Source organism: Rhineura floridana, chromosome 10 (assembly GCF_030035675.1).
Source record: "Rhineura floridana isolate rRhiFlo1 chromosome 10, rRhiFlo1.hap2, whole genome shotgun sequence".
NCBI lineage: Eukaryota > Metazoa > Chordata > Lepidosauria > Squamata > Rhineuridae > Rhineura > Rhineura floridana.
The window spans coordinates 80,054,061-80,073,419 of record NC_084489.1 but is presented as its reverse complement, the minus strand read 5'-3'; the positions used below and the strand labels follow the sequence as shown (position 1 = coordinate 80,073,419).

At 42.4% G+C, this 19,359-nt stretch overlaps 1 protein-coding gene across 10 annotated transcripts in view; it reads right to left on the bottom strand.

Moving 5' to 3' along the window:
* Positions 1-12,254: 12,254 nt before the first annotated feature.
* XYLB (xylulokinase) overlaps positions 12,255-19,359 on the bottom strand; it is a 158,760-nt gene continuing 151,655 nt past the window's right edge. For all 10 annotated transcript variants that reach the window (XR_009758241.1, XR_009758242.1, XM_061587652.1 and 7 more), the window contains one exon: positions 12,255-12,843. Coding sequence is in view for 8 of the 10 variants with exons in the window: in XM_061587652.1 (XP_061443636.1) it covers positions 12,778-12,843 (66 nt within the window). In the remaining 2 variants the exon portion in view is untranslated. The remainder of the gene's footprint in view (positions 12,844-19,359) is intronic.

Here is a 19,359-nt window from a genome sequence, read left to right as displayed (position 1 = left end):
TGTATGCTGATGTTTTAATTGCAGTTTTAATAAATTCTTTTGTGGGTTTCTTCACTGCTTTGAAAGATTTTCCAGAAAAGTGGTATATTATTAACAAAAACAACAACAACATATCAGGAATAAGAGTTCAGGGCTGGAAGGAGGTTTGCTCAGGAAAAGTTCAGAAAGGGTGAAGAGGAATACTGCAAGCACTGCACTAGCAGAAGGATGTGCCATTTAAGAAACTCACTACCTCTCGCCCTGGGGATAGTGGAAGGGTTGGGGAGCAGTGCTAGATATAGGAATCCCACTGTGGCTAATTAACATCCCCACAGAGACCTTCTTTTATCCTTAAAAGAAACTCCCAGCTGGTTTCCATATTTTCATTCATAGCCATGAGGACTAGGAACATGGCTGGACTGGGTCTTGTTGCTAGGTTGTTCAAATGAAAGCCTAGATTCATAGGCATGTATAAGAGTTGCCAAATGAGATGTCACAAACTCCGATGATTAGTAATTCCCCTCTGATATTTATACACAAATGCTTTTTCATGCAACCAAGTAATAGTTCTGTTCAAAATTCCACTTAGAAACTTCAGTAAGTAAGTGGTATATAAATAGCTTTAAATAAATAAATTTGATCATATCAGGCTTTTCTATGAGGCTCCCCAGATGTATGCCTTGTATTGGAAAAAGATTAGAGCAAAGTGGTCATACTTTGCAAAACAGGATGGCTTTGATGCCCGCCCATCCTCCCTGCTGCTGCCAGGGTTGTTTCTAAGTCCTTTGGAGTCACCCTTCTCACTCTGATGGGCCCCCCAGGAAGTCATGGAAATACAACTTCCCTTGACATGGATAACCTCCAGTCAATGAGCAAACTCCTTCTTGACAATCTGACTATGGCAACTGGAAAAGAAGCTCGTGTGGAAAAGACAAGGAAAGCTTTGTGTCAATTGGCTCTTCCAAAGTAAGGCTGCATAATGACTTTCTTTTTCTTTTAAGTAAGTTCTATTGAACTCCTAGAGACTTACAAGTAAACATGCTTAAAATTGGTCTGGTGGAGCCTGGTCCATCGGGGGAAGTGGGGCAGTGCTCCACCAATCTCAGTCAGCCCCCACCAGGCTGCTTTCTTACTTACATCCATCCAGTCCAGAGGGTGGCAGCACTGTCTATGTGCTTCCTCCTCCTTAGCTCAGTATTGCCCTTATAGAACTCAGCAGGGAGGAGGATAGAGACGAAATTAGAATTAGTTGGCTCTGTCCATCAATGGCTCTGATTCTGGCCTGTTACTGGCTCTGGCTTCACCTTCCATTGGCCTCATTGCCTTCCGCCCTACCAGTCCCAATGGGCACCAGCCACCAGTGGATTGGTCTGCCAAAAGAGGGGAGGGAAATGAGTCAGACTGTTTTCGTGATAGGTTGCAAGAAGAATAACAGAATTTGCCCCACCACAGGGCTGGATTAACAATTAGGCTAAGTATGCTACTGAACAGGGGTAAGAGATTTTACTATTGATGCTGTGCCGCTGCTGAAACCTTAAAATAGCAGTGGGGAACAAACCATGTTACATTATGTGCATGCTTTAAAGCACATGCCTCACAACTACCCCCCCACACACAAACACTTTTTCTTTTTTTCACAAAAAGCCACAGGGGCAATGCCACCTGCACCAGATTCAGTTCTGCAGTTGGTGAGATGTTCATGCATAAACAACAGAGGCAGCCCATCCTGCAAATGCTTACTCAACAACCTACCATGTGCGGACATGTATGAGTGTGGAGGAAATGATGACCTATATGATAATGATTCTCACATTGGACCAGACCTCTCAGACTCTGATAATGAAGATGATTATGGTAATAATGATGGTGTCCATGTTGACTAAAGCCTATTAGGAAATGCGATGTGTGAACAGTTGTGTTATGTCACAGTAATGACTAACAGTTCCAATAAACAATAGTGGATGACTTTATACAGCTGATAACACTGCAATTATATTACATATTACTATCAACATAAAACTGTCACCTATTATTATCTTATATTAAAATACTTGCCTATTAGGTATTAAATATGCAATTTAACCACACACACAAAATAAATTCCAGTAGGAATTTTTTTTGTCTGTCTCTACTACCTGTATAACATCCCAAACTAGTATAGAGACAGGGTTGATATTATAAATATGCAAATATCTATAAAATTATTGACTTTTGAGTTAAAGTTGTAAGGACCAAATGTGAAATGCCTACAAAATGAGACTTTATAAATTAAAATCTATCCACTATTTACAGAGATATTCATGATTTTGTGAATTGTGATGGTGGCCATCTCGATAACATCATCAAAACTATACACCACACACCGTAGAGTTATACCATGGAAATTATGTATCTAAAGGTAATTTCTGATCAAATAAAACCAACCACACATTCTTTTCACTAAAGCTGCCATGAAATTATAATTGCTCCCCTACTACAAAGAAATGGCTCTGCATCAGCAAGAATAACTTGAACCTCTATCTTCCCCTACCCCACCCTACTGCTCTCAATGTGGGATGCTTCTAGGCTTAAGGATTGGAAGGATGGGTAGATACCAAGGTGACTGATGTAGCCAAAGTTAAGTACTGTAATACTTAACAGTGTCAGCCAGTGTAGTGTAGTGGTTAGAGTGCTGGACTAGGACCTGGGAGGCCAGGGTTCAAATCCCCGGTCAGCCATGAAGCTTGTTGGGTGACCTTGGGCCAGTCACTGGCTCTCAGCTTAACCTGCCTCACAAGGTTGTTGTGAGGATAAAATGGAGAGGGAAGAGAACCATGTATGCTACCTTGATCTTCTTGGAGGAGGAATGGTGGGATATAAACGTAATAACAAATAAATATTAGTTCTAATGATTCCTTTGGGATCATATGCATTTGTGCTACAGCCAGGCGAGCATGCCAAGAAAATGCTGCAGTTGCGCAAATCATCCGTTCAGTAGGTAAGGGGCAGCAAAGGAAACTGAATCCAACCCCTACACACACACCTTTTCAAGAACAGCTCATTGATGTTGCCACTGCAACGTCCTCATAGGAGCTGGCTCAGGGAAAATAACCACAGGACACAGGGTTGTCGCCAAAATTAGTTCTACTGAGAGTAGACACACTGAAATGAATGGGCATGTCTTAATTAGGTCCATCAACTTCAGTGGGTCTATTCTGAGTAAAACTTAGTTGAATGCAGCCCACGGTTCCTCACTCAGTTAGGGATATGCACCTATGGCCTTCAGCGGTTCAAAATGTATGCAACATAAAATCGCTTAACTTTGGCTGTTTACTTGCTTCCATACATCATTGCAAGTAGGATTTATGAGGAATGGGGGGGACTGAAATATGAACTGGTTCTGCATATGATTAAACTAAGGGCTAAACAAGGTAAACTGCTTGAGATCCGTGACTGGATGTTGTGTCTCAGTAATTTTCTTTTGAAAAACAGTCATGGGGTGTGTGAGAGAGAGACAGGTAGACAGACAGAACTGGATTGGGGGGTGGGGGTTAACTTTTGCTAGGCCCCACCTGCACTATACATTTAAAGGAGTAACATACCACTTCAAATAGTCATGGCTTCCCCCAAAGGATCATGGGAGCTGTAGTCTGTTAAGGGTGCTGAGAGTTGTTAGGAGACCACTATTACCCCTACAGAGCAACAATTCCCAGAGTTCTCTGGGAAGAGGGATTGATTGTTAAATCACTCCGGAAACTGTAGCTGTGGGAGGGGAATAGGGGTCCCATATCTCAGCACCCTTAACAAACTACAGTTCCCAGGATTCTTGGGGGGGAGTCATGACTGTTTGAAGTGGTATGATAACTGCTTTAAATGGGTGGTGCAGATGTGGCCTCAATGTTAAGTGCCTGCACACACAAGTCCAAGGCGCCTGTTTTCCCCATTAAGGAAAACATCCCCACCTACCCCGTACACCCATGCTTAAAAAGAACATTCTCAAAGCCAGTAGATCCAGTTGTGAATCTCCAGTGCTTCGTGGTCCCATCATACACAACCGGACAGCGCTGTGTAATGACTCCATCTAAAGCCCACAGGAAATGATTGTGCCGATCAAAAGTGTGATAGCAAAATTGCGATTAAGTCCTTTCCTTCTATTGCATTTGCCAGCAATCTAAAGGGAGTGAATAATACCAACTGCTCATTTAACGCAGCGTGCCTCTGTGTTTCGCCCACCCACCCACTCCTTCTGCCTATCTAGTCAAGAGTTCATTTGACAATCCGAGAGAGTTCTGCTCCCTGCAGCACTTGCTTAAATTTTTAACAGATGGCCTGTAATAAGTAAATTGAAAAGTGCAAATAAGGTTAAAACAATTTTTCGTTATTGAATATCATTAACTTCAAGGCTGCCCACTTTAAAATGCTAATTAAGCCTCACTTTCCCTTTTGCGGGGTCTTGGTGAAGACAAATGGCTGTGGAGTAAATTAATCTTGTTTGCAAAGGACCAGCCCAGGAGAAAATCTGATGAATAGATCTTCATCCCCCCCCACAAGGTTATGCAAAGCATTTTTTAAATTTTCCACAGTATACACCAGCTCATGCTAATTAATTTATTTCCTAAAACTATAGAGGGTCAACAAGAGTGTTACCAACTGAGGCACACGGGTTAAATAGCAAAATACACCCCTTGCCTGCCCTTTGGTCTTGAACTTTGCTAACAACATCAAGACCAGAAATGATGTCACCAGCTAACCCAAGAAAAAGGCAGAAGCTTCCTTGAATGGCCTTCATGAGAATGTCCACCCAAGAACCAGGCTACAACTTTGTTGCAAGGACCCTGGCTTCAGATCAAAACTTACTTATGCCCTTCTCAGGGCACTCAGGGCAGCTTACAATAAAATCGAACATATACATAATAAAATTGTACACAATAAAGATCACAAAAACACTAAAATAAATTAAAATACATAAAATGCAATAAAAATACATAAAATGCAATTAAAATACATAAAATACAAGATGATAGGTAGATAGATATGTAGATAGACAGACAGACAGACAAACAGACAGACAGATAGACAGACAGACAGACAGACAGACAGACAGACAGACAGACAGACAGACAGACAGATAGATAGATAGATAGATAGATAGATAGATAGATAGATAGATAGATAGATAGATAGATAGATAGATAGATAGATAGATAGATAGATAGATAGATAGATAGATAGATAGGGAGTGGTACTGAAAGGACTACAGAGGTAAAAATTAAAGTAGAAGGCATGAAATCAGTGTCAGGCTCTACCCTCAGTCCTCAGAACTTATATCTTTGTGGTCCCAAAGAAGAGAAAACATTGTGATGAACTCAAGAAGATCCAAGGTTCATCTAAGTGCAGAACCCTTTTCAGGCTGAGGCCCACATTATCCTGAAGTAAAACTGTTGAGGGTTGCGTTCCAGTAATGGGCAGGGCCAGAGTCACACACAATCACACATTCTGAACACAGAGAGACAGATACACACAAGCACACCATTGCACAATTCCCCATGGAAACAGAGGCATAATTAATTCTAAGTAACTCCACTAATGTTTCACCTCCCATATTCTCCGCATTTTTTTTTGCAAAGTTGGTGTGTGTGTGTGTGTGTTGTATATATATAGATACAGAACCCCCACATAGCCATGAAGCTCACTGGGTGACCTTGGGCCAGTCACTGCCTCTCAGCCTCATGAAAACCCGATTCATAGGGTCGCCATAAGTCGGGATCAATTTATTTATATATATTTCAGTTGCATTTTAGCAACTGAAAGCCTTCAAAATGCTGTTGGCATTCTGAACAATTCATGCATGCAGTTCCAAAATACATGGATCATTTATAGACTGCGTGCTTTTGCATACTTTCTGGGTGGTGACCTTTTTATAAAAAAACAACCACCAAGATTCAGGCGCGGCTCTCAGGCCTGCCCTGTCAGTACTTAACTGGCATAGAATCAACGCATTAAAAGGATGCACAAAAACATAGTGATAAACACACTGCCGACTGGTATGGGCGAGTATACATATTCAAATGTGTGCAGGTGTGGACTACTCTAATCTAATTTGCATAGGGCAAAAGTGGATTAACAGCTAAATACTGCTCAGGTGTGGACAAGCCCACAGTAGCTTTAAGGCAGAGGTGGGGAACCTCAGGCCCGAGGGCCAAATGCAGCCCTCCAGGCCTCTCTATCCTGCCTCCAGGAAACTCTCCATCCTCAGCCACACTCCCTTTCCCCAGACCATAGCCCACCCCAACCAAACCTTCATATCTTCCTTCAGTGTTGTTGTTCTTCCTGCTTGGCTGGAATAAGTCCCTGAACCCCGATAATGCCTCTTGCTCCCTGGATGGAGGATACAGAGGGGTGAAGGAGTGTGTGTAGAAACTGGCCTACTCTACAAAGGTAAAATTTGCCTTCATTGCTTTCCTCGCTTCTGCCTCCGGCCTCACCCACCACTGGCATGTGGCTCCTGTAAGGTTCCCCTGATGGGAATGTGGCCCTCGGTCTGAAAAAGATTCCCTGCCCCTCTTCATATTTGCAAAGAGCATATTTCAAAGCAAGTCACCGCCAGGCGGGCCTGAACAAAATCAAAACCAGAAAGAATGTTCACTGGGTTAATAGCAAAAGAGGCACTTTCTGCAAGGATGCCGTATTGATCTGGGTAAACTCAATTATGCTTCTACAGGAAGAACTGTAAGCAAAAGGAATGAAGCATCCACATCTCCTGAGCCAACAGTCATTTTCTGACCCAAACCAGACAGAAAGTGTGGGAGATCCATGAACAGGATCCTAGGTGGGTTTTCTCTTGGATCAAAGCAGCCCCAGGGGGCAGGAGTGCAGCTTAGATTGAAGACATGGCTTGGGCAGAAGGAGGGTTAACACCTTTGCCATATGTCATCTTCCTATCCAAAACCAAATTCTCCACCGCTGAATAGTCCCACTAGGTTAATCGGGAACATAGAATGGGGAGGGGGGAAGGATTTATATATTTTTGTACAAACCTTCCCTCTTTAGAAGCAGTAGTCAATCTGATGATTCTCTCAGACTCCAACTCCAAGAAGAGGTGTTGTTGGACCCAGTGTGCAGCAGCTGTGAAAAAGGTGGATGGCATGCTAGGGATCATTAGGAAACGGATCAAAAACAGAAGTGCCAAGATCATAATGACGTTATACAAATCTTTGGTGTGACTTCATTTGGAATACTGTGCACAGTTCTGGTTGCCTCACCTAAAAAAATATATTGAAGATGTGGAAAACGTTCAGAAAATGGCAACCAAATGGTCAAGGGGATGGAGCAACTCCCCTATGAGGAGAGACTGCAGCATTTGTGGCTTTTTAGTTTAGACAAAAGGAGAGCAAGAGGTGACATGATAGAAGTGTATAAAATTATGCATGGCATGGAGAAAGTGGATAGAGAAAAGTTCTTCTTCCTCTCTCATAACACTAGAACTCGTGGACATCCAATGAAGCTGAATATTGGAAGATTCAGGACAGACAAAAGAAAGTCCTTTTTCACTCAGTGAGTTGTTAAACTATGGAATATGCTCCCACAGGAGGCAGTGATGGCCACCAATTTAAATGGCTTTAAAAGAGGATTCTGCATGCATGGAAGATAGGTCCAGCAGTGGCTACTAGCCATGATGACTATGTTCTATCTCCAGAGGCTGTACACCTCTGAATACCAGTTGCTGGGAATCACAGGTGGGAAGAGTCCTGTTGCACTTGAGTTCTGCTTGCGGGCTTCCCACGGGATCTGGTTGGCCACTGTGAGAACAGAGTGCTGGATTAGATAGGTCTTTGGCCTGATCTAGCGGGTCTTTTCTTATGTTCTCCTATCATTCACAGCTGGCATGGCCAACGGTTATTGGACTACATCTGGAGGATACCATATTGGCTACCCCTGCTCTTGGTCCAGGGCCCTGATCTAAACTCCTTCTCCCCACCCCCATATTTGCTGTGATATAAAATAAAAACTGTGGAAGATTCTAGTTATCCATCTCCTGCCCCTCATCTAGTTTCACCTTCTTTCAACCCTAAAAGCAGGATAGAGCCCCAACATGTTTCAATGAAATTGCACAAACTGACATACGGAGTTAAAGACAGTCAAGGGCAGCTCTTCTCTGCCTGAACAATGGTATCTTCAAAGAGGCAAGAATGGGTAATTAGACCACATAAAGGCAAAATGAAGGACATGTACTGTAGCCATGGAAGGGTATTTTCTCTGATCAACAGGAGAAAGGGAATGGCCATAGCTCAAGGGCTGAGCATCTGCATCGTATGTGGAAAGTCCCAGGTTCAATCCCCAGCATCTCCAAGTAGGACTGGGAAAGACTCCCTTTTTTAAACCCCCGAGAGCTGCTGTCAGTTAGTGTAGACCAGCCTTTTCCAACTAGTGGGCCACCAGATGTTGTTGGACCACAATTCCCATCTTTCCTGACCATTGGCAATGCTGGCTGAGGCTGATGGGAGTTGTGGTCCAGCAACACCTGGTGGCCCACTAGTTGGGAAAGGCTGGTGTAGACAATACAGAGCAAGAAAAGCTTCCTATGTTCCTACATTAATAGCAGCCAGCAGGGGCCCAATTCAGGCTGCGACCCTTACTCTGAGGGAAGAGGTGCACCCTTTCTACACATGCCAGTTAAAACCACCCTTTCCAATACAGGGCTCAAGGGGGCAATTGTAATCAAGATGCAGCCTTGGGGGCCATGGAACCACTGCTGCCATCTTGAGGGAATCTGGGTTGACCCAACCACAGGATGGGAGCCTACAGGCACAGCCTGAGCGGTCAGAGAAGTTCCATTTAAATCAAGGAGCAAAGCGTGCATGAGGGCCCACAGTGCAGAGACAGGGATTAAAAAAAAACCCTGTACCTAGCAAAGGTGAAAATGGTGGCTTGAATCTGCAAGATGTTTCTGCGTACATGTATTCAGAGGATTTTGAGAGGATGAGATTTTGACATCTTAGGTATGCTTTAGGCAGATGGAAACACATAGTTTATAAACTAAGAGAGTAGGAGCAGAAGGGCAAGCCTGGCATTACTATCCCCTGAAAATGTGGATTGCTAACAGAGGTGGAAGTCAGGAAGGAGTTGGGAGAAGAGATTGGGGTGAAAGACCGAAAGACCAAGGGAGAGCATGGCTGCATGCACAATGAGTTGCAAGTGAGCACAATCTGTGAGACTACAGAATATGTTCACTGTTTGCATCAGGGGCAGTAATTCTGTAGCCTCCAGATGTTGTTGGACTCCAGCTCCCATTAGCCTCAGCCAGCATGGCCAATGGTCAGGGATGACAGTTGTAGTTCAGCATCATCTGGAGGGTCGCATGTTCCTCACCCCTGGCTCACATGGCACAGAAATTAAGCTTGGGTGCTTACTTACTTATCTTACAATTTCTATACTTTGGGGTACATGAGTGAATTTGTGTCTAAACTCTTCTCTTACACTGCAGGGTTTTGTTTTGTTTTTAAATGAGAATAAGAGTTACTCAGCATGCAAATTAAGGAAGTTGATTGGAGATAAAAGATGTACATGAGCAACCACCACACAAGGTCTGAAATTATTGGGGAAGGGTGGAGGAAGAGTGAAATACACATCTCCCTCAATGGATGCCCATGGTCACAGGGAGATGCCCTGTGCTACAGATATAGTACAAAGACACCTGGCCTGTGAAGAATCTACTGTACCTGGATTGTGACCAGATGCTCTTTGACAACCTATGCTTATACCTCCTGGCCACTGCTGGCTTCAAGCCTAATCCTTAGAGTAATAGCTTGCAACGACATTGCTTTCTAAACATCTCCTATATTTGCCACACACATACACACCAAAAATAGTTAAACTGAAGAGGATTCAGCAGAGATCAAATTAGGTGTTGTTGGATCAATGGTGTCTTTTAAAGCATGAACAGTGGGGTCCGTAGCTTCAGTTTGTCAGCACTTTGAAAGCAAATCCCTTCAGAAAGCGCCAACTGGTTTGTTTCCATTTCCATGATAAAAGGGCTTTAGGCAGCAAAGAAAATAATTTTTCATTGTGTCAAGCTTATTGGAGAATCAATAAACGTTTTGCAGATGGATTAGAGGTAGGTCCCAGGGACCATCATCACAGTAAAGGGAACGGCTGCAGCTGTGGGCTGTCTAAGGCAACGCTTTGTATTCAAGATCCAGAAAACTAGAACTAGGAGAAAAAAGAGGGAACCGTGTAAGTGAAAAGGTATTAACAGAACAAAAATGTATTCAATAAATGCTACATAAATCAAAGCTTTTGAGAGCTCCAAGGGAGAGTCCATCTCCTTTGACCCCATCATTGACGAAGTTGTAAACCGCACAGAGAGCTTTGGCTATGGGGCGGTATACAAATGCAATTATAAATAAATAAATAAATAGTTGTATTATGCTCCAGATATCCTTCCATGTCTTTGTCCAAATGATTCTGATGAGTGAAAGTTTCATATTTTCATAGCAAGGGGGAGAAAGGACTCCTCTGCGTAGCCAGAGATTAGGGATGACCAAATCTGTCAACTTAGGTTTTTCTGTTCCTCATTTTTCCAATCTTAAATTCAGTTATCCACATTTCCATATCAGTTCCATTTCCTTTTTTCTTTTAGAAAAGCCCTCATGAAAATTCATCAGCATTCTAGTGCAAATTTCTCCTAATATATGAATTTTGGTTTGCCTAAAATACACAATTTTGCAAAGTAATTTTCCCTAATATTTATTTCATTTCTATCCGACTCTTCCTCCCAAAGAAGCCCAGGGTGGCAATGCATCTTACATGTTATTTTCACTAATATATGCATTTTGTGAACATCTTGTCCTAATAGATGCATTTTTGTACACGTTACTTGGCTGGAGAACTGCATTGCAAAATTCAGTGAAGTGTTAATTTTGAAGAATGACTGTGTTTCACGTCACATATTGTGGAAAGTGCAAATTAGGTAGGTTCACCTTTAAATGCAAACTGAATCTAATTTCTCCATCAACCCTACCAGAGATACAGGAAATATACTGCTCGGAGTAGTAGACAATTCTGAACTAAAAGGATAAGTGGTTTGACTCTCAAAATAAAGAAGCTCCTAGTATTGTAGCAAAGGGACCGCAACTTATAGTGGAGAGAATATGCTTTTGCATGCAGAAATTCCCAGAGTGATTTTCTAGCATCTCCTGTTAAAAAGATCTTCAGTACCAAGGCTGGGAAAGAATCCTAAGGCCCTTGAGCTAGGGTAGTCAATGTAGTACCCTCCAGTTGTTTTTGGACTAGAGCTCCCATCATCCCCAAAAGGCATTATTTTAGGGGCAATTGCTTCCCAAGTGTGTATATTAGGCAAAATTGCATACAAATGTGTATATGAGGAGACGCATGCACAAAAAGGCTGATGAATTTTTGTGACTTTAAAAATAATTAAAACTGATGCAGAAATGTGAGGAATGTGAACAAAACTGGAAAAATGAAAAAAACAACAAACCTAAATTGACAGATTTGGCCACCAGGAGTCCCCTCCGCCTTTCACTGTACCTCATAACCCAACACTAGTTACACTCTCTTCAAATGGGAGTAACATGTTTGCTTGCTTGTTTCTTTAGGGGGAATGTCCCTTCTGGGTTTTGTAATAATTTATACGTATTAAAGCCACCCCCCCACTTTTTTTAAAGTATTGACAACGAGTGAAGGCAAACCTAAATGTTATGTCTGTCAAACCTGTTTGTCATTTCCAGTGCTGGATTAGGTTGTGTACACACAATACATGTAAAGCACAGTACTTCCCCACCCCACCCCATAATCCTGGGAACTAGTTTAGCCTCACAGATCTATAATCCCCAGCACCCTTAACAAACTACAGTTCTTTGGGGGGGGGGAAGTAATGTGCTTTACATGTATGGTGTCTATACAGCCACAGATGAACTAATGATGTGGCTGAATTAAATGTTACCTTGTCTAATGTGGCTCTCTTGCAGTCAGCTCCCATTCCCCTCACCCCTTCTTGTTTTTTATAGGACAAGGGGCAAAGTTCATTACTTCCCCCTCTACATTCCTTTGATGCAGGGACATCTCAGCTGGGAAACCCATGCCAGAGAGGAAAGGGCAGAAGGGCTTTTAACCAGAACATTATCTTTCTCCAGAATTAAGCGTTCCTCCTCCCTTCCTAAATTGGTCTCTAAACTTGGCTCAGCTGACTCAAATTCTGGTCCTAGCTATGAGTTCTCTATCAGAAATAACCAAATGCTACACACATAACAAATGATGCAAATCAAGTTTATTGTTTGTATTTATTTTGCATATGCAATTCAAGTTTTCAAAGGATTTAAGTCATTTCTCCTTTTTCTAAAATAAGGATTTGTGTTGCAGAAGGGTATATAGAAAAGAAAGACCACATAAAGCAGTGCAGACCACTGCAACCCTACTCAGTCCCTAGCTGGTCAGTGAGGGTGTAACACACGTTAAGCAGTCATTCCTTTTCCCAATGGAACTGAATGCTCTGAAAGTGGCTTGTGGATGTAAAATTCTGAGTGATCTTTCACAAAAATTGTACCAAACTATAAATTCCCTGGATTCTTACGGGGAAAACATAGCAAGTAACTGGTATAAAATCAATACACTTTTGTAGTGTAGATAAACCATTAGCTTTCACTTAGCACTGACTAAGCTTTTGTCTGAAGTGATAAACTTTGAAAAGTGTACAGATATTCTCAGGATAATGGACTTCAGGCTTGCATGGTGGAAGAACAGGCTTGGTTTGGCTTTTCATTTAAAGAAGGCTATGGACTGTTGTGGTTCTCTCTTGTGATGTTACTTTGGCCTATTCAGCACCTGCTGTTCAAGTTCCATGTATCGTTTAAGCAAAGGTTGGTAAACCTAAAACAGAAAAGAGAGAGATTACATATTAAAAGGAGCCATTAAAACATTTTAGTCTTTTAACTCCATAACCAAACAAATAAATCACTTACAAAACTACAAGTCTGTTTATGTGTAACTACTATTCTTTGAGTGTCATCTGTGTAGTCACACCAAAGTCTGTGGGCTGTGCGACAAATAGTAGTGAAACTGAGGCATATAGTGTTAAGAAGAGATGAAGTTACAGGGTTTACGGGCAAATTTAAAACAAACAAATGGCATCTACCTGAAAGTTCTTAAAGAGCTCAAATGTGAAATTGCTGCACTTCTAATGAAAATATGTAGCTTGATGCTGAGATCAGCCTCCATGCCTGAGGACTGGAAAGTAGTCAATGTAATGCCAATTTCAAAAAGGGTATCTGGGAAATTACAGGCCAGTTAGCTTAACATATGTTCAAGGAAAACTGGTAGAAAGCATTATTAAAGATAAAAGCTACCAAGCATATAGAAGAACATCTTGCAAGGGTAAGTCTTATCTATCTTGCTCATCAAAGACTCCTGAGCAAGCTGATCAATCATGAGATAAGAGAACAGGTCCTCATATGGATCAGTAACTGGTTAAAGAACAGGAGGCAGAGAATAGGAATAAATGGACTGTTCTTCCAATGGAGGTATGTAGGAAGCGGAGTCCCCCAAAGATCAGTACTGGGACCAATGCTTTTCAACTTGTTCATAAATGATCAAGAGTTAGGAGTGAGGCAGCCAACTTTGCTGGTTCAGAGTGGTTGAAACAAAAAGATTGCAAGGAGCTCCAAAATGAACTCTCCAAACTGTCTGAAAGGGCATTAACATGGCAAATGTGTAAGCAAGTGTAAAGTGATGCAAATTGGGGCAAAACCCCCTAAATTCACACCCACGCTAATGATGCTTGAACTAGCACTGACTAACTAAGAAAGAGATCTTGAGATTGTGGTGGATAGCTTGATAAAAATGCATGTGGCAGCTAAGAAAATGCATGTGGCAGTTCGAAAAAGGTGAACTCCAAGACAGATCATTAGGAAAGGAATTGAAAATAAAACTGCCAATATCAAAATGCTGTTATACAAATCTATGGTGTGACCACACTTGGAAAACTGTGTACATTTCTGGTTGCCTCACCGCAAAAATGATATTGTAGAGCTGGAAAAGGTTCAGAAAAAGGCAAAATGATCAAGGGGCTGGAACGAGACCCTTGTGAAATAAGATTACAAATTTAGAGATTTTTTTTAGTTTAGAAAAAAGGCAGGGGGAGTAAAAGATGTTTAAAATTATGCACGGTGTCAAGAAAATATAGATACAAGGTTTTCTATCTCAAAATACTGGAGCCCAGGGTCATCCGAGCATGCAGCATGTGGGAAGATTCAGGACAGGACAGAAACAAGGAAATACTTCTTCACACAAGTTAATCTATGGAATTCACTTCCAAAACAATACAGTGATGACCACAAACTCGGATGGCTTTAAAAGACAAATTCTTGTAGGAGAAGGCTATCAATGGCTATGAGTCATGATGAGACTGCACTGGGACCATCACGGGGCAAGCTTTTCCACCTGCCTTGCCGCACCCCTCTGCTTGGATCCTATCAGGAGGAGCTGCAGACTGAGATGTATTGCTGTTTTGCCCCCTGCTCTTAGTGACATTTTCTGGGGACTGTCCTTTACCAAGATGATGACTGCTTTTTGTTTTTAGTTGTTGTTGCTTTTTAGAAATGTTGTAATTTTATTGGTTTGAATTCTTGTAGATTGTGTTGTTTTGATTTGTATTTATGCTTTTCTATTTGTGTGTGAGCCGCCTTGGGGGCCTTTTTGGCCGAAAGGCGGCCTAGAAATAAACGCTAACATAACATAACATGATTGCAGTGTAGTGTAGTACCTCTTGTACTGGAGGTACAAGTACTAGTATGTCTCCAAATATCAGTGGTTGGAAAGCACAACTGGGGAGCATGCTTCTTCACTCATGCCATGCTCAGGAATCTGCTTGACCACTGTGAGAACAGAGTGCTGGACTAGATGCCCTCTGGACTAACCAACAGGGTCTTCTTATGCCTACACAGAGCAACATATAGGAAGAGCTACAACCAAGAAGCCAATATCCCTGCCCTACTTCTTGAAGGAGGGATTTTTTTCCCTCTTGTTCATGCTTCGAGTTGTGGGGCAAATGCCATCCTACTGGGTTACTTCCTAACCATCATGGAAGTATCCATTATGCAGAAAAGAGATGCCTGAAGGTACACGTATGACCACTAGACACATACCAGTTAAAGGTAAGCTACTGCTTTTGCTTCTTCATGGACTCAGTGTAGATATAAGTAACGACTGGTTGCCGATCAGCTTCCAGGCCCAATTCAAGGTGTTGAATATATATTCAAGGTGTTGTTATAGATGTTATTTTATAGCATAAAAAGCCCTAAATAGTTCGGGATCCAAGTAGTTAAAAGTTCACTTCCCCCAGTATCAACCATCTCATGCCTCACAATTGGCAGGAGAGGCCGTCTTGGTGGTGGCACTGACCCATGACAGGGCCTTCTCCGTAGTGCTTCCCCATTTATGGAATGCCCTCCCTAGTGAACTTTGTGTGTCTCCCTTATTAACATTCATGTTGAATTTTCAAGCATCCCTCTTCACCCAGGGTTGCTTCATTGTTTAAGTGTTTTTCAAACCTTGTATTGTTTTACTGTTATGTTGTTTACTGCCCTGAGTTCCTTTGATAGAAGGGATGGGCTAAAAATCTATTAAGTAAATATGGGAGACTACTGAATTGGCAAACCTGGAGGACTGCTTTGGTGTCATCAGCAAACTGGCTATTTGTCTGTCCTGAAACTTCCAACATTCAGCTTCCTTGGATGTCCATCAGTTCTAGTGTTATGAGAGGGAGAAAAACCTCTCTGTCCTCATTCTCCATGTCATGCATAATTTTATACACTTCTATTATGTCACCTCTTACTTGCCTTTTCTCTACACTGAAAAGCCCCAAATCCTGCAAACATTCCTCATAGGGGACTTGTTCTAATTTCCTGTGGCCCTAAATTCAAAAGCTGTATAAAAGCAATCAGTTCAAAGTGATCTCTTCCTCTGGCCAAGGAGGAGGATAGGGAGAAAAGTGTGTGTGGAGGGGGGTGCCAACAGCTCAGGCCTCACTCACCACTGGTTTCAGCCCTGCCCAGTGCTGGCATGTGGCCCTGCACATGGAATGTGGCCCTGCACAGGAAAAATATTGGCCACCCCTGATCTACTAGATGAGCTCTGGTTCTTGAAGGCAAGGCAACTGACCAAGCATTTAAACCAGCAACCCCGCTTGCCATAGGGAGTAGTTCTGTGTGAAGTTAGCGACACTATGTTATGATTGTGCAGCTGAGATCTCAATCAGCCACGGATCATCCACTGGGCTTGCCTTGAAATCTCAGTTGAATTACAGGTTCGCTTGGGTGGCCTCTGTCTACCAAGCAGTTATGGTTCGACTCAGTTTTTGTAGGGACAGATGAAATGGATTGGAACATATTTTGTACATTAAAAAATGCTATAAAGTGGTTTCTATGGCCTTATATTAGCAGTGCTTTTACAGCTACATTTTAATGACACACTGAGACAGTTTCTATGGAGATAGTGATGGTGGCCAGATAAAGGTGCTTCACTATAGTATTATTGTAGAATGCACCAGCTGCGTATTCAGGGAGAAAACTTAAAATAACAGACAGACAACCCAGAGCAGACCACAAGCATTTAGGTAACCTAATGTCTAAGTAAAAGTTTCTGAAGCACCTTGGTCTGGAACCCCTTTCTCCACCTGGTCCTTTTGTTTGCAAAAACCCTATTATGGCCAGTTGAGGCACACACACATACACAAATCAGTGCCAAGGTAGCCTAAATTTGACACCAAGAAATGCTGAGATCTGAAACCAGTATAAATTGTTGTTGTTGTTGTTGTTAGATGTGTTAATTGCTTGTTACCCAAAGCTTTCCAAATGACTTATAACATAGTTAAAAACAAAATAAATATACCACAAAAACAAAATAATAAAACAACCCCCAGTCAGTCAGAAGAAGATTTACAAATTAAGCGCACAAGCATAATTGTTGTAAACCACCGAGAGAGCTTCAGCTATGGGCTGGTATACAAATGCAATAAATAAATAAATAAATAATTTCCCTTTATTTGTTTGGCACCTGCTAACCATGGAGAAGGAAGAGATACCCACAGTCATTCTAGATGGTTACATTAGGAGGTGGGGCTTCAAGAAACAGAGGTTCCTCCCCAAGCTAGGACAGAGATCGGAAACCTTTTGTTTTCACATGAAGGCCGCATGACCTTCTGGGTAACCTTCCAAGGAACACATGCCAATGCAGAGCGGCGTCAGAGGCCGAAGGGGATGGAGCAACAAACATAAATTCTAGCTTTGTACAGTAGGCTAGTTTCAACACTCCCTCGCACAACCCTCTCTATCCACCATCCAGACAAACCAGCGCCATATCAGAGTTCAAGGACACATTTCAGCCAGGCAAAAACATTTGGGATGCCAGCATGGCCTTGGGCGTGGCCTGGGGAAGAGTTCCAAGGGCAGACAGAGAGGCATGGAGAGGGTTGCCTTCAGCCCTCTGGCCTGAAGTTCCTCTGGCCTTGTTGTCCTCTTCCCTCCTCATCCTTTTTTCCTTTTCAATCGTGTCTAACTGATTGCAAGCCATTGTGGCGAGAACCCATCTAGTCTAATTTTTGTGCAGCGCTAAAGGGGCGTCCTGGTGTAGGCAACATGTACTCCAAGGCTTCATTCCTCTCCTCCAGGATAAAGAAAGGTGTGGAGGGAGACTCACAAGAAACTAGAGCCTCAGAGGATGAGTATACTTGGCAACAGAGAAAAAAGACTGCAACCCCCCCGGGAATTACAGCTGCATCTCCCCTCCCCAGCATACCATGGCATCTTGTTTTCCTTGAATATATATGTTGGAGCAAGCAAAGTACTGAACAAGCACTTATGGCTGTATTAGGGGCATCAATATGTCAGGCAAAAATAGCTCTTTTATTTACTGAAATATCTATAGTCAAGCCTCACTAATTCTCACTTTGATTATCTGCAACCCTGATAAAGCCGGCTCGCTTTGTGCCAGCTGAGATTTAATAGCATGGCCCTGAAAGTGGCTGTGCTACTGAGATAGCAAGCTCTGTATTTCTTTCCCAGCGCGAATATTATTATTATTGTTTTTGCAAATTAAAAAGAAAAGAAACTGTACTACAGCACCTTTATATACAGGCATGCTCTGAAGTATAGTGGTGAACACATTGCTCTAAATTAAAAGTGTCAAAAGAAACAAACGGCTACATTTAAGGCTACAGTGCTTTTGACTGTTTTATTGGACTTGAATGCTTAACTTGCTAATTTGCAAAATTCAAGCATCTGCTGCAGTGGGTCTCCCCACCATTAGCATGAATAACTGATGTTCGGCTATTGTTTTATACCCATGTGAACGTGGAGGGAAAATTAAACCTATCCCTCTTTCTTTGTCTCTATTAATTTTCTGTGAAATTCACCTCTTTGGGGCTCTGTGTTACTGTAAAGACGGGATATAAAATAAAGAAACTTTTGCAACCTGTCTTGGAGTCTTAAAATACAGCATACTGCCTGAAGAAGAGACACTGCAATTTGAAAACCAGCTTCCATCATTCTGGAGTGGCTCCCATTAAAGAATCAAGATCGGATAGGGTGCCAGAATGGCTGTCATTCGATTTGAAGACATCTTAGTTGATTGATTGCATGAGTTGTTAAGCAATTGACTCCTTATCAATTAAATCTGCATATGACCACATATGGATAAAACAATAGTTCTGAAGGGGGAAAAGCATGCTTTGTCTTTACAGGATGTCCACACAGGTTGCAGAGGGACCATGCGAGAAGAGGCATTCTGTCTTGTGTGCGTGAGAGAAGAAAGAATGCCTCTTCTAAGATGGCACCTGCTATTGTCATGGCCTCGGCCTTTAGCTCAGGAGGAGCCAGTCAAGTCTGGGCCTGCTGTACCAGAAGGGGCATTGCACCATGCTCTTGAGGCTGGTGGCCCAGAGCTTGAGTTCAGAGCCTCACAGATGCCGTCCCACCCTCACCTGACTGGCCAGAGGAATTGAGTGCCTCTCGTAATACCATGCCTGCTCAATGGCACCAGGAGCACACCAGGCAGGAGGCCATAAAAAGACAAAGTTGCACTCATATTTAGACCAGGAAACTGTCCCTTTAAGCATCACAATCTTCAAGCCAAGGGGGAGCGAGCGAAGCCTGGGAAGGATAGACTGAAGGAACAGACTTAGAAGATTTCCAAAAGGCCTCAATTCTTCACCATCCCATTGGAGAAAATTCTTCACTTGGAGCTCTCCATGGTACTGCAGCCAATGGCTGCCTCAAGCCAATGAGTACCTAACCCATCTGCCATTTTCGGTAAATGGTTGTATACTTAAGTCAATTACTGTACATGTAATATTGTACACTGATTTTCTTTTCTTTTAAAAATCCTTGCCTG